This window comes from Penaeus chinensis, chromosome 16, assembly GCF_019202785.1.
Source record: "Penaeus chinensis breed Huanghai No. 1 chromosome 16, ASM1920278v2, whole genome shotgun sequence".
Lineage (NCBI taxonomy): Eukaryota > Metazoa > Arthropoda > Malacostraca > Decapoda > Penaeidae > Penaeus > Penaeus chinensis.
Genome location: NC_061834.1, coordinates 4,016,767 through 4,032,659, shown reverse-complemented (window position 1 = coordinate 4,032,659; position 15,893 = coordinate 4,016,767). Strand labels below are relative to the sequence as shown.

Below are 15,893 nucleotides of genomic sequence, written 5' to 3'. Positions count from 1 at the left end.
CCGAAATTAAGTTTCATAAGGAAATAATTATTAAGTTATTCATACATAACAATGTCTTGACTACCGTGTGTGACCCATTTTCTATAAGTCACCTGTAAATAGCAGTTGGCCATCATAGGTCATGCTTGATATTTAAGATATTTGTCGGTGGGTCTAATTAATTGCAAGAAATTGCAGATAAGGCCTCTTGATATCACTTGAAATTCGCCTGCAAAAATCCAACTAATTGCAAGATATCGCTGACGAGGACGCTGTAGATAAAGTTTTATGATGCTAATATTAGCACAAATATTGCAGTTATCTCCAGTGCATACTGACAATATAAAGAAGACGCATTCACATAAATTTAGTGGTCATTAGCATATTCATATATAAGGTATAATAAGGAAATATGAAACAAAACTTAGATCTCACTACAAAGTAACCACAATGATCACACATCTGATTTTCGTTGTTGCAGTTCCATCCCACGAAAGAAAACGGGCGAACATAACGGAATAACTAATCTATTGAAATCTAATAGAAAATAAAATATTTATAGAACCACAAATACACGATTAGCACAAGTCGATATGTTACTGTAATCTGAAACAATCCGCAAGTAGACCTTGTGTAAATGTAGAAGGGTAGGAATCTCATTTCAACCTTTTCTTGGAGGAAGGGGGGGGGGGGGGGTTGGCGAGCGAAGTAAACAAACACTCAGAAAAATCCTTCATTATGGTGTAATATAGTAAATAAAAAAGTCTAAAATTGTGGCACTTGGAGAGGGGTTGCCAAGCCAGAAATTAAGAGGGACGTTGTTTTTTCAATAGCTCTCGCAAAAAATGAAAAGCACTCATTGCCACCACCCATTTATTTACCGTCTGGGTATTGATGTAGTGAGATGATACAGTATAATAGAATGTAATGAATGGAGAGATGACAGGTGAGTACCTGTGTGTGTGAAAAAGAAAAGGGAAGTGTGGGGTGCGAGAGTATAAAGGTTTGGTAAGCGTGTCTATCGAGGAGAGACGTGTGTGGGATGGGGGCGTAATTGCACGATAAATCAAACTAGAACATCAAACTCTAAGAAAAGTAAAACACTAGAAGGTGAAATCCAAGAATGTAAAATCAACAAGAGAACACGAGAATATAAAGCACCGGTCTATCTCCCAATTCCCTTAATTAAATCAACACAAGTACCTCCCGTTACCCTAATAAAATTCGCTTCTCACGACCCCTTATCTGAGCTATAGCGGAAGCCCATCCCGGGGTTTCCTTATAAGCGACTGCCAGTCAACAAGACCCAGAGGCCATTATCTCGCATGCCTCTTAGCGGGAAAAGTTGAAGTAAATCTGGTAATCTATTTAACTCGTTAGTACTTGAAAGCATATTGAAAGAAAGTAAAATAGTAAAATAAATATATATAAATAACATGCATAAAACATCGCTTGAAAGGATAAATACTGAAGTAAATATACTGCAATAAGAGATTTTTTCTTATTTTCACTTTTTCGTTAATCCATTATGGATCGTTTAAGATTCTTGTGTGAGGATATCAATAACAGTTTAAAAGGGAGATAAACTTGCGCATATAATTGTATGGCGGGAGCATATTCATAGCTTTTGCAAGCCTGTGGCAGAGTAAGAGTGAGCAGGAGGTTTGATATAATATTACATCGTCATGGTTACGCTAAAACCTCGTGATCCACAACAGTCTTGCCCCCCAACTGACGCCCTTGGAATGGGATGAGTTGTGTGGACGAGGATGGGTGGGAGTGACACACGCAAAGGTGAAAATAATACGTGGGTGCCAAGGTACCGATTTGAATACACAAAAAGAATAGTTGTAATGGCAGTATTAAATCAAATCCAACAGCTACAATCATAAATAATGATGAGCTTTCGATACACGAAGAAGTGAATGATGACAAGTCTCTCACGAAAGCAGAGCAACGCAAAGTGTAAGCAGACTGTTCAGCTTCTCAAGAACAGCTGAACGACCGATAAAGCCAAACTTCGTGGTTCTATGCTACATCGCTTTGTGGAGAATATTTATTTTCCCGGATTAAGAAAACGATGAGGAACCCCCACTATGCTTCAGGTGTGAAAAATGGTAGGCAGATTAGGCGAATTTCCAGCGGTAAGCTCACGTAGAAAGTCGTAAAAAAGGTATCTAGGCGATAAGCGTGCGTCTGAGCACGAGTAAGATATTGAACTTCGTGACTGAAAAGCATTAGTTTTGAACGATTACCTTGGGCAAGAAAGACATAGAGAATTATTAAAATAACCAAGGTGAATCCGCACGAATTGATGTATTATAGAACAAAACAAAAATCACAATTAATTGAAACTGCAGTAGCTGAAATAATAAACTTCAATCTTAAGTTCTAGAAGAAAACTATTGATAATGATTCAAAGGTTTCGAACAGTTCCAAGTCAGATATCATAGAAGATTTGACTATTCTAACCCAAGTGAAGTCGTGTCAGGAGAAAATCGGATAGAATACTATGACAAAATACCCCCAAAATGCTAATCAAGAACAAAATGAAAACATTTTAATGTATCCAGTAATAATTTAATTTAATTAAAGCATTTATAATGGTAAGGAAAACAATGGAACTTCTTAAGAAAATATAAACTGATTCTGTATAATTTAGCATTAACATTAAAAATATATACTGTAATGACAACGGAAAACTGTCAGAACTACCTACTGAATTACTCTGACATTACATTCAAGAGGATAACAATATATCGGAAACGAGAGAGAAAGATAGCTGAATGTACCCTGAGGATACGCATAAAATAAATCAACATAGCACATAGGAATATCATGTACAAATATTTATACAAAAACAGAATTAACATTGTCTTTCCATTGTGAGCTATTGATTTCTGTTATCAAAATTACAAAGCGGCAGTTATCACATCTGAGGCAGGCCTTTCCCTGTGCGTGGTTTTGTACGCACGGGCATTTCCCTACTAGTGTCTTTGGGCAGGCGGGCATTTCCCTACTTATAGTTTTCTGTTGAAGGGTGTTGTATGTTTGATTGTGGCTTACTTTTTTCTCATTACAGTTTTTTCGCTGTTGTAATTAGGAGCTTGTGCCTCTGCATTACGCGACGTTGAGGAAGTGGTGGATAATACCCTTCAGTCATACAACACGTTACGGTCTTTGCACAATGTGACATACATTATTGTCATCATTATCAGCCTGTATCATTCAACTGTAGGACGTAGGCCTCTCACAGTTCTTGCCCACGAATTTCGTTATTTTATCATGTCAAGGTCTTATCCTTGGCAGATATTTTCTTCTTTTCCCCTGACTAGGGTGTACACAAACATGCAATTAGCCGTATGTAAATCTTGAAAGATCAGTCTTCTGTGTTTGTGTGAATGAGTGAGTACACCAGCAGGTGAGCGTGCATGAATGAGCGAGTGAGCGAGAGTGGGAGGATGAGTGATTGAGATTTGCGAAGGCTAGCTTCGCCCGTGATTTGAATCTATGTGACTCGACCTGCTTCAGCTATTTAAAGCTGTCTCAAATGATTCATCATCACCGTAATGACCGGATTGCCAAAAGGCGCTCTAGCCTCCACGGTGCAGGCAAGAGGTATAACTTTCTCATCAACGCGGCTGCTGTGGTCGGTGGGCCTTATCCTATGAATCGCGTGAACTCGGTTTCGGATTCGCTACAAATTCGTAACTGAGCCAAGAGATTATGCCTAGCTTATGGATGCTCACATTTCCGAGCGACTCGAACTAATAAAGATACGGGAGAGATAGCTACTACTAAAATTAGCCCTACTCTGCGATTTTGTGAATCGTGCTTGCGACAACGACCTCTAGTGGGTACTTATCAATCACGAAATCACATAATTGACCAGGATGACCCAGAACAAGTAAGCGATTCCAGTAAAAAATGGTGAGATGGATTTTAGCTTTAGCACTTGCAAAAGCTTCGGCAAGAAAGATCCATGTATGACTCGGCAGTCTGAATCTCAACTGGCTCTCCGTGAGCCATCTTTGATCCGTCTATATATATATGTACACACACGCACGCACACACACACACACACACACACACACACGCACGCACGCACGCACGCACGCACGCACGCACGCACGCACACACACACACACACACACACACACACACACACACACATACACATACACACACACGCGCGCGCGCGCATGTGTGAATATATATATATACATATGTATATATATATATAATGAAAAAAGAACAGACGTCTTATAAGGATCTCATTGAACTTACTGCATACCTCCATCTCCGTTGCCGTCGCCTTGGCTGATAGATGCCAAGTATCCACGATGGTGATAGTGAGAGTTTTCAATGCCGCAATAGTTTAATCAACCACGGTAGAGGGATCTATAGTAACTTTTTCGCGTAGGTCGAGGAGCTGTAAGATGCAAAGCATTCCCCGTTAGCATGACTTTTGTTATTTTGGCGGCAGGCTTTAGAGCTTGCCGGCCGCATCAGAGACGGAGGGGAGGCGCTCTTTACTCCACCACAAGACGTTCGATTCGAGTGAATTTCCGGACTCCAAGATACACACGCAAACAAGCATCCTGCACTGCATCATAACCTTTCAGAGCTCGCTGCTGTGTCATACACGACTGGTCTATAATCTCATTCAAAATAAAAGCTTTATGTATTATTAACACAGACTTTCTGTCAGTTACCCATTTATTATCAGAAATAAACTTTAAGTAACTGAGCGTTTTTGATCCTTTTAATTGACCAATATGGCCAATTAAATATATAATCAAAGTGAAAACCAAGAAATTTCGCAGAATTTTGGATAGGTATTGGGTAACTGTCTAGAGTTGGCCTGATGTTCGACTTCCTATGAAAAAATACACTAGTATTTCTTAGAAGAATCTCACTGGAGGCCCCAGCATTTCGCACACGAAGATATCCTACGAGGTCCATCCGGTTGCCGGATTCTGCGAAACAGTCAGAGGCAGCATCCGCAAACCTCCAAGTACACTCCGCATCTTCTCATCAGTCCCAAGTGAAATACCCTTGGGTTGGACATTGGACAGACGGGGGCAGGGAGTTCAAGTAGAACCGAAGGATAACCGTGTCCAATCAATGTCGGTGCTGCAGACCTCGGTACTCCGGTAGACCTTGCAGGTGTGGAGGATATATGCACACACTCACATACCGTGCGCAAATAAATGTACTTATCTATACACACACACATAAAAACACACACACACATATGAATTTTTGCACACTCATATTAACTTGATGTTGTAGTAAGCCATTTTTGTATACAGTGCAAACACAACCAGCTTTATATCCAGACTGTACGGATCCGTCAGCGTTACAATCATATACATTATCGCCCATAGATTATGTGTGTTCCTTATCGTCGCTAAGGCAATTTGTTTTACACGCAGTTATGTTTTTTGTGGTAGATATGTAAGGTGCACGATCAATGTTGAATTCTTCCATGGTGGAATGGATCGATATTTTGGTATCTTACTAATTGGAACATTGGGCTTTGTAATATTCATGGAGATTTTGTGTATCAGAGGGTGCCCGTGTGTGTGATTAGTCATGTCTCCTTGCGTGATTTTATGTTGCAGTTGTTTTTGGAAATCTGAAAGATACACGAGTTCCCTCAGAGCTTTGACCCCAAATATGGTGGAAATCAATGTTATTCTATCAGAAATGGATAGTAAATTTAGTTCTGATCTTATGGTCACTATCCTTGCTGTTCTCGGGCCGTCGAGGATAATCCTCATAGCTTCATTTTGCACTACCTCCAAGCTATTTATTTCTGATTCCTTACACTGCAACAGATGCAGTGCATGGTACTCTACAATTGACCTTATAAAAGTGGAGCTTTTCACTCCCCTGAACAAGACACTTGCAGATCTCTTCGAAAGATACATCCTAATCCAGCTCAACAAATTAACCCCGGATGCCAAAGCTTGCTAATTGTTCTAGGATAACTTCTCTGTTTGCAATCAAAATCTGACTCAAGTACAAGAAAAACAGCGTGCTTCCCTGGGTAAAAGCTTGAAAAGTACTCTGCAAAGCAATGTTGTGTACTACATCCCGATAGAAATCCGTACAGTCTGAGATAATTTACGTTGTAACCTGTACCTGAGTCGGTTCAATATTATCCTTTCTAGAGCTTTGCATACACATGAGGTTAGTGAAATTGGGCGGTATTTATCTGTGTTTGGTTTCAGAATAGGGATGATTAGACTGCGCGTCCAGGGGCCAGGCAGAACACCTTGTGACAAACTTAACCTGTACAGGTGTAAAAGGGATTACCAGGTACCTGAGCTATAAGGCGGAGGATACTATAGGTAATTCCATCCTCACCTGGGGCGGACGCTTTTCCTTTAATCAGTGCATTGTTCAGTCCCCACTCAGTGATCTCAGCAAAGTCTGAAGGGTCGGTATCAGAACATCAGATCTTAATGGCAAATTTACGTGCAATTTTAGACTGACTGGGGTGATTCTGAATATCTGTATTGCGCATAATATCAAAGACTTCATTAGCATTTTCAACATCACTAACATCATTAAGAAGCGTATTTTCCCTGTCTACACTATCACTTTTTCTTTCCATTAACATTTTTTTTCAATTCAGCAAGATCTTGCCTGAGGCTTCTTATTTCCTCGGCCTTTTCCTTGATTTTTTTCACCATTGGTTACTTCTGTGGCACTGCTTCCTGTTCCCTAGCAGTTGGGTGAATTCCTGTGGGTTGGTGACGTCGCGCGCCACTGGGTAGGGTGTAGCGGGGCTGGTTATCGCCACTTGTCGTGAATCACGTGACCATGCCGATGAAATGTCTTATACCCCCACTCATTATCACTCCCCTGCAGACATACAATAGAAAAATGAAAAAGATCTCGTCAGACAGTGCTAGGAGACGATTTATCTTCCGGGGGTGAGGATGATCTGTATCCTCCCCGAAGCTCCGCACCTGTATAGAAAACGCGACTACACCTTCCTCCTTTTTACCGTTTTATTTTGTTTGTTTGTTTTTATAATAATTAAAAAAATATTTTACATTTTAAATAATAATGTATTATGAATTAGAAGAAATGAGAGTAAGGAGGAATCTATTATATATTCTTACATTTAAGTTCTTTTCATTTCTTTTACACATTCATTTTACTAGTTTTAATTCTTAATGTACTTTTTAAAATTTAATGAGTGAAGAGATTCCCATCCTTAATTACGCTCTTTTCGCGCCACGAGATTACAAGAAAAGCCAGGAGAGGCATGGCAACAGAATGGTCTTTGGGTCCCGGTAGAGGGTAGTAGCTCGTAGAGGAACCCTGGAACGGGCCTTCCCTAAGACAGAAAAGTGGTCACGAGAAATTTCTGAATTAGGTTGCAGGAGATACTTTTGTCAATTCAGTCAAGCATAGTGATCAGCAGACCGGTGCCTCTCTCATTTTTACTTAGTGTTTTATGTTCCTGCGTTCATTTTTATTTTTTTTTTTTGTGCTTTATGTTCTTGCGTTCATGTGTTTTATATATTTAGTGTTTTATGTTCTTGCGTTCATGTGTTTTACATTTTTAGTGTTTTATATTCTTGCGTTCATGTGTTTTATATTTTTAGTGCTTTATGTATGTTCTTGTGCTTTATTTTTCTAAGTGATTTTAGAGTTTTATGTTCGTGTTCATTTTAGTGTTTTATGTTCGTGTTCTTAATGTTTCCTTTTACACTTCTACCTTTACTGCAATAAATGAAAAGTATGATAAGTTTTTACAGTATAACCTCGCAGTATTGTGAATAGAAAGAATGAGACCCCAGGGGTTGTAGGGCGGAATGAAATGTATAAAAAACACCCGGAAGATGCAGTGCTTCCTCTGCGGCGGCTTCCTTTGGAAACCTGGTAACCACGTATTCCCGTATCTTTTGTTTTTGGGCTGATAGTCGGCTTTGTACTGGAGAGGAATTCCCGCGAAAGTACCATTAACCATCAGGGCCACGTAGTTCTGTTGCTCTCGTCGTACGTAGACGTAGCGAGAGGATGTTTACTTCCCTGCACCATGTCTAGCGGGCCTTCCTCCTGAAGGGGCGGCCGTCCTATGTAGTCTTATGTAGCCGTCCCGGGGGGCGATGGGTTCGCGTTAGGTTGATCTCATTTCCGGTTAGTTTATCATTCTAGTTGCTGGAGTCACGTGATACGGTCTTAATTTTCTCCTTTTTTGTCTGAACGAGTTGGAATCCTTCGTCCCCAGCGAAAAGTGAAATGTGCGACCTAGTCTCCGCAGACTTTTGGGGGGGAATTTAATTCACAGTCTTCAGGAATTATATTTAAGGTCCAGCTTGGGATCGACTGAAACAGAAATGAAGTACGTGTACAAAAGGTTAATATAAGCTTGTGGTTTTCTTCTTCGTGAGATTTCTCTTCCTTAGTTACCAGTTAGTCTGTTCTGACTTTTAACTTTTTGAACATGGGCTTCGATATTAATACAGTCAGTTTCTCCAAGCGAAAGGACAAATAAAGTTTAACTATCGATGCTTCAGGCATATTTGCACAATTATAAACTCTAGTGGGCAAAGCGCTATTCACTTCGCTCTCTTGGATTATTCTGCCGGGGCCTCTTTGACTTGTTTGGATAGAATCAGTCGCTGCAGAACAAGACAAGTATTCTAGCATTGTGTATTAGGTTTTTGGGATTATTGAACCTACGAATGGAATCCATTTCTGGCAAACTTGTGTTATATAGTGTATTTATGGTGCCCATATGGATATGTGTGTGTGTGTGTGTGTGTATATATATATATATTCACACACGTGTGAATATGTGAATGTGTGTGTGTGTGTGTGTGTGTGTGTGTGTGTGTGTGTGTGTGTGTGTGTGTGTGTGTGTGTGTGTGTATGTGTGTGTGTATAACAAGGTGGTCAGATGAAATCTAGCCTCCTTGCCGTAGAGAATGTCCACTCCAGAATTTCCAGGCTTCCGTATTGCTCAATAATAAATCTAAAATTTACGTTAAGGTAAATGATTAGAGTTAATTAAAAGGACTAAATGCACACGAAAGCTGACCTTGCTGTCCACGGAGGTTAAAATGCGTCATGTCGTATATATCGTTAGTTGTTACACTAATTTCCTTTCATACAAGTCCAGAAAAATTGGATGATTAAAAGAAAGGTCAACGGAAAAGGTCGTTGGTGAAGCCCATAGAACCCGGAAATAAATAGGGGAAAATTACAGAAAATCCGTAACAGTTGCGTCGGGTACAAGTAACGGTTGATGATATGAGTTCCATTTAAATCTATATTTTTGGAATATATTTTTGTTCTTTCCAATGACCATAATGGATACTTGGGAAGGTACCAAATGGTTACTGTTACGATGGACTTTCGTAACAACAAAATAAATCTTTATCCGAAGTCCACAAGTCTTAACAAACTTACAAACATTTATAACGAAACCGTCTGACAAAAACCTTTCACTAAAATGTTTATGTACAGTGCCAAACCAGTGGACCTTTCACAGAAACTGCTTAATCATTTAAATCGTTAGATTTTACTCTGAATACTAATCAGCTGCCGTCTTAAATACTTGTAATCCACTGTGTAACAAAATGCTAGTGACAGTATTAACAGAAATACGGATAACTGATAAGTTCGAGTGTTCTGGAATGACTTGCTTTTTAGCCAATATATCTTTAATTGATTCTGGATTAGATTGAATTGTCATCGGTACTGTTTTTCTTTTTTGTACCCAGTTAGTAAATCAGTAATTCAGTCTATCCAAAAGGAACAACCCGTTTCTACTAATTAATTAGGACAAAATAAAAGTATTTCTGTTTTATAATATTCCCTAACGTAGATTTACATACGACACCAGAAATCCTAAGTGTTGTGTAAAGTTGCCTTTGAATTCTATTGAGTGTCATTTTTCTCAAAGATTAACTCGTGCAGCGTTTACTAGCAGCATTCGGGGCTTGTTAACACCTGTGCGTTACAGTAGTTAGGTATTTCCGTACTGGACAACACCTGTGTTAAATGAGTCATGCAGGGAGGGAAGGGGGGATAAAGATTATGAACTGAGAGTCAAAAAATTTACAGGCAAATAAGTAAGTCGATATATAGTTTGTAAGTCATCTTTCTACAATCGAGTGTAGAATCTAATTAAGCACATGTTGTTATTAGCTTTTTTTCTGTAACATTTGCCTATTATTTACATTGACTTATTTGAGCATGTCTATGTGTCACAAGGATACACACACACACACACACACACACACACACACACACACACACACACACACACACACACAACACACACACACACACACACACACACACACACACACACACACACACACACACACACACACACACACACATACACACACACACACACATATATATATATATATGTGTGTGTATGTCTATATATATATATATATATATATTTAAAACACACATTCATATATATCAAACATTACCATCAGTCAGTGTCGACTATAGCAATATTGTCTCTACCCACTCCCGTATAGATAGTCAATACCTGGGCTAAAGAATGTGAGACGCAAACTGTTGCCCATGCAGCAGAGTCCCTCTCTCTACGCAGCTGATGGTTTGGCATCAGGGGCGTCGCAGGAGTTGCCAGAACGAGGTCGCAAGCAACAACGAACTGCCTCAGGGACTCCGACTCCTGATTTTTCCTCAGGTTTGACTCCCGAAGGCTTTTTCATCTTATAGATACCACAAGGCAGAGGATTGTTTTGTGTAGGGTGAACTCCCATAGCTTTTGACCATGCGCAGACTGAACTACAAAGCAGTTGTTTTGTATAGGGTGAACTCACATAGCCTTTGACCATACACAGACTGCAGTCGGGCACCACGATTCTACCTACGTAATACTAACCTGATATTTGCAAATGCGTGCGTGTGTGCATTCACACACGCACACACGTACAAATATACGTATATACACACATATATATATATATATATATATATATACTTTTATATATAGATATATGTGTGTGTGTGCATATAAGTGTGTATATATATGTGTGTATATATATATATATATATATTTATATATATGTATATATTATATGTATGTGCGTGTGTGTGTGTGTTGTGTGTTTGCAAGTATACTTATATATACTTATTTATCTATTCACTTATTTACCCTTATTACACACTTATATGTGCGTGTTTATATATATATATATATATATATATATATATATATAATATATATCCGCATATATATATAAATATATATATATATATATACATATACACACATATATACATATACACACACACACATATATAGACATACACACACACACATATATATACAGGCATATATATATGTGTGTGTGTGTGTGTGTGTGTGTGTGTGTGTGTGTGTGTGTGTGTGTGTGTGTGTGTGTGTGTGTGTGTGTGTCTACTTATTTGTTTACTTATATACCTTTATCACACACAAACACACATGTATATATTGTGTATATATGGATATACATATGCATATATGATATATTATATATTATATATAGATATAGAGAGATTGAAAGAGAGTGAGAGAGAGAAAGACATACATACAAATGTGAGTACACGTACACGCACACGTAGTATTAACAATGTGTTTTTCCTGTATATATTTCATGGTATGCAAAGTACACACAGCAACATTAAAAAAACTCTTAATTTGCATTATTTCCATAGAAGTTTGAAACTTAGCATATGTTTCATCAACACAGATAATTAACCACATACTACGCAGATTTGTGAAAGAGAGACGCGCACCCTGTTGCAGGACAAACGCGGCGAGATCCTTTGCGACAACCCTGCTTACTGTCGATGACGCGCACTTGTACCACGTGTTGAGGCGTTAGACCATATGATTTCACTAAACAATCTGGGAAGCTTGCTTTCTGTCCAACCTTAGGACAAGATCTCCTAGGAAAGGTTAGATGCCAAAGTACGCCTACCCATTTTAGAATTTGGACGTGCCGTCGCCGTGTTAAAAAAAAAAAAAAAAAAAAAAAAGGAATAAATAGTACGTCTGATTTGGCAAGCGAATGGAAAACAGTACAGAGATGACGTCAGTAGTGATGTCACTAGCGAGCTACAGGCCTGCAGGACCCCGATCTTCTCATTCTACGGAACTTTTTAATTAATTTTCCAACTATGAATCCGTTTAATATCTTTGGCACTTGTACCCCTTTTAGCAATTTCATCTTACAAAGTACACCTCAGCATGAACTGAACAGTAATTAATGAGTTGTTTCTAAGCACTGGCCCTTATCTCGTCATCCTTAAATACAAGGCAAGTAGTTTTAAATCCATTGCCACTATTGTGTTGGTGACGACAGTTATCATTTTATTTGCCTGTTATAAGCATAACATTGCCCGTCCGCGGATACCCTTATGCCACCATTTCTGATTTTAAAAAAAAATCTTTTAAATGGCTGTAGATACATCACTGTTGGTATGTCGATATGCGATAAGATAAAGAACTTTTCGCCTTGCGCAGTTAGTGTTGTCTCAGATCCATTGTGCCTGAAAAGGTAAAAAAAAAAAAAAAAAAAAAAAAAAAAATAGTTTTCCACACTAACCACCGCATGATGCTAGAGAAAATTTTCCTTTGCAGCCAGACATGTTTTGAAGAGTCAACTCGAGTAAATGACTCAGAACCTAGACTATATGACCTACATTACTGCGTTCATGCTGCCCCTCGTCAAGTTAAAAGCCCTGATGCAGATTTAGTACTTTCCTCTCATTCAAACACGTTAATGGAAGACACAATTCCGAATACCTCGCCACATTACACTGTGAACTGAAATTACAATTTTACTGTCTGTATTTACACTCCCATGTGAAAATAAATATGGAAATTTATTAGACACTGGAACCGTGCTGTTTGTCCTTGCGAATGTGATATAAAGCTTAGAATATCAACGATGCCAAATCTTTGAAAACATTTAGAAAATAAGATGTCCCTAACTTTTAATCTATACCGACTCGTGTCTGAAACTTTCTTTTCAACAGAAAATCATGTTCAGATAAAAATATATCAAAGGGCAGCATGAACTCCTGCACGCCCACACACGAGGGCCATGTGGTGGGCGTTTTGCTACCGAACACGACTCATTATCTTTAGAGTGGCGATTGCATAGTAAACTATGTTACAGCACTTTTAGACATTTAATTTATATTTTTCATATTTGTATAATTCGTGTGCTGAAGTTTCTAATGCGCAATAGTTATTACGACTCACTAGAACACTAGGTCGTATTTACAACCACATCCAATGGGCCTTTCAACGTTATTGAAGGCCAGTGGTGATAGAGTCTACTTTCCAGATTAGAGATATAGGATTATCGCCCTTGCGACTGCCAGATACGCAGCTGAGCGAGGTTCCAACACTGTGCGCGGAGCCACTCACGCTGTGGTGCTGTGGCGGAAAGGGAGCGGACGCAGCTGAGCTTTGTCGCACGATTTTATTCCCTGTTCGAACCCTGTCCGACGTCGTGTCACCCACGGCTGCACTCCGCGAATATTAGCCGTCGATCTCCCGAAACTCTTGACGAAAATGTCCGCTTCGCCCGTCGCTCGCCAGGCCGTGGCCCAGGCCCAGCCACAAAGCATTCCTCGCCGAATTCAGATCAACTCGCCGGCCGAGATGCCTCATGACTACAGCACCACGCCGGGGGGGACCATGTTCTCCACAACCCCAGGCGGTGAGTGCATGCTAGGGGGATCGATGCCAAAAAATCCTCGACCACAACACAAAGGCTGGAAGGGGGGAGGGAGGGAGGGAGGGAGGGGGGTTACAGGTGGGTTTGTTTACGTTGTGATCCGCACGTCCTTGCCTCCCCTGCCCTCCGTCTGCGCCCTTGCCACCCCTGTCCTCTCGGCGCCCTTGCCTCCCCTGCCCTCCCGCTGCGCCCTTGCCTTCCCTGCCCCTCTCTGTGCCCTTGCCTTCCCTGCCCTCCCAATGCCCTTGCCTCCCCTGCCCTCCCAATGCCCTTGCCTCCCCTGCCCTCTCAATGCCTTTGCCTCCCCTGCTTCCCCCATGCAATCTTGCTTCCCCTGCCCTCCTTCGGGAACCATGATTTTACGTTGATACCCTAAATGCCAACATTCATCATTGAATTGCTGGTCATTTTTCCGCTTTAGGAACATTCAACATTTTCTTGCACCCTCTTGAGATCTGCATGCACTCCCCCTGCCCCACCTACCCCCCAGCCATGGATGGAGTATATTCAAAATTTCTGTTAATTTGGACTCTAACTTAGCGTTAGATAATTTGTTTTTTATTCTTTTGGGAATGTTTGTCTTGTGATTATATTTAGGGCTACTGATTAAACATATCAGCCAGTGTGTTTGTAAAAGATTAGTCACTTACATTTTAGTTTGCTCATTTTGGTAGGTAATTATATAACTACTAGTATCTGTCAGGTGTTTTTAACAAAAGTACAGCAGATTAATAATATGTGAGAAAAGTGTATTGTTATTAATTATTGAGTTGATCTTGAAAATAAGCTTTCCTGCTTGATGAATGGTGTAGAAATTGAGCAGACTAGCTTAACCAGTCAGTTGCAAAAGAGTTCCTAGTAATTTTCCTTCTCTACTCCCTTGTGTGCTATAAGTTAAGGGCAAAACTTACATTGATACCAGTATTATTTTTGGCTTACATGCTGGATTATATATATATATTTTTTTGTAAAGGGTCAAGAACTCATGTAAGCGAAAAGAAACTTATTCATGGATATGATCATATATGCAAATATACATCATGTAAACCTTATTTGCATGTCAAAATTCCACTTCCCTTTTCTTACATTGTAGATATAGTGTTCAGTAACTTTTCCATGAAGCATTTTATTTGATATTTTAAATAATTTAAGAATACATCTCCCAAGGATAGAGGATACAATAATATAGAAAACCAAGTCTATCAAGTATACAAAAAATAACTGGTTTTTGAAATATATATATATATATAAATATATATATATATATTTTTAAATTTTCTTCTGAGTTAGTACCTCATTATATTAAAGAGAAAATATGTATGCCATCAAACTCCCTGCATATAATCAATCATTTACTGTTTGTGTGACTATAGTACATATTCCATTATATAAGTAAAAACAAAAATAATAACTTGAGAAGGTATCTTTTATGGAACAAAATCTCCCCTAAACTTCATGAAGGATGGTATTCATAACTTATTGAAGGATGGTTTATAGCCAAAACATGTAGAAACAATATATTGCAGAAATACAAATGCCTGTATTTTTTGTCATTTCAAAGGGAAAATGTTTACAAGGATAATTATAAACATTTGCACCACCCACTGTAGTTTTGTTTTGTGAATTTTATGTTTACATTGATGGTTCGACATGTGCTGCTGGCTTTAGTTTTGTTTTGTAGATTTAATTTACACACAGATGGCTCCACAAGTGCTTAGTCACCAATGAGTCAGTTTGTAGGCCTAACTGACCTCACCATTCCTTGAATTTTCAGGAGGCAGTTCTATTTAATCTAGCACAGTTAATATTATTTATTGTTATTATTTATGTAATAATAACGATTATTATTGTTATTATTTATGTAATAATAACGATTATTATTGTTATTATTATCATTATTATTATTATTATTATTTTGTTATTGTTATGTTGTTATTGTTATATTATTATTGTTATGTAATTACTGTTGTTATTTTATTATTATTATTTTTTATGATTATTATTGTTTTTATCATTATTTCTTCTTCTTCTTCTTCTTCTTAATATTATTTATTATTATAATTAATGTTAATAATAATATTATTATTAATAATAATAATATTATTATTAATAATAATAATATTATTATTAATAATAATAATATTATTATTAATAATAATAATA

The 15,893-nt window shown here is 38.5% G+C and overlaps 1 protein-coding gene across 1 annotated transcript in view; it reads left to right on the top strand.

Annotated features, from left to right (window-relative positions):
* Positions 1–13,388: 13,388 nt before the first annotated feature.
* The window catches only part of LOC125033434 (eukaryotic translation initiation factor 4E-binding protein 1-like), an 8,375-nt gene continuing 5,870 nt past the window's right edge, over positions 13,389–15,893 (top strand). The window contains exon 1 of the mRNA XM_047624926.1: positions 13,389–13,712. Coding sequence (XP_047480882.1) covers positions 13,565–13,712 — 148 coding nt within the window. The 5' untranslated portion in view covers positions 13,389–13,564. The remainder of the gene's footprint in view (positions 13,713–15,893) is intronic.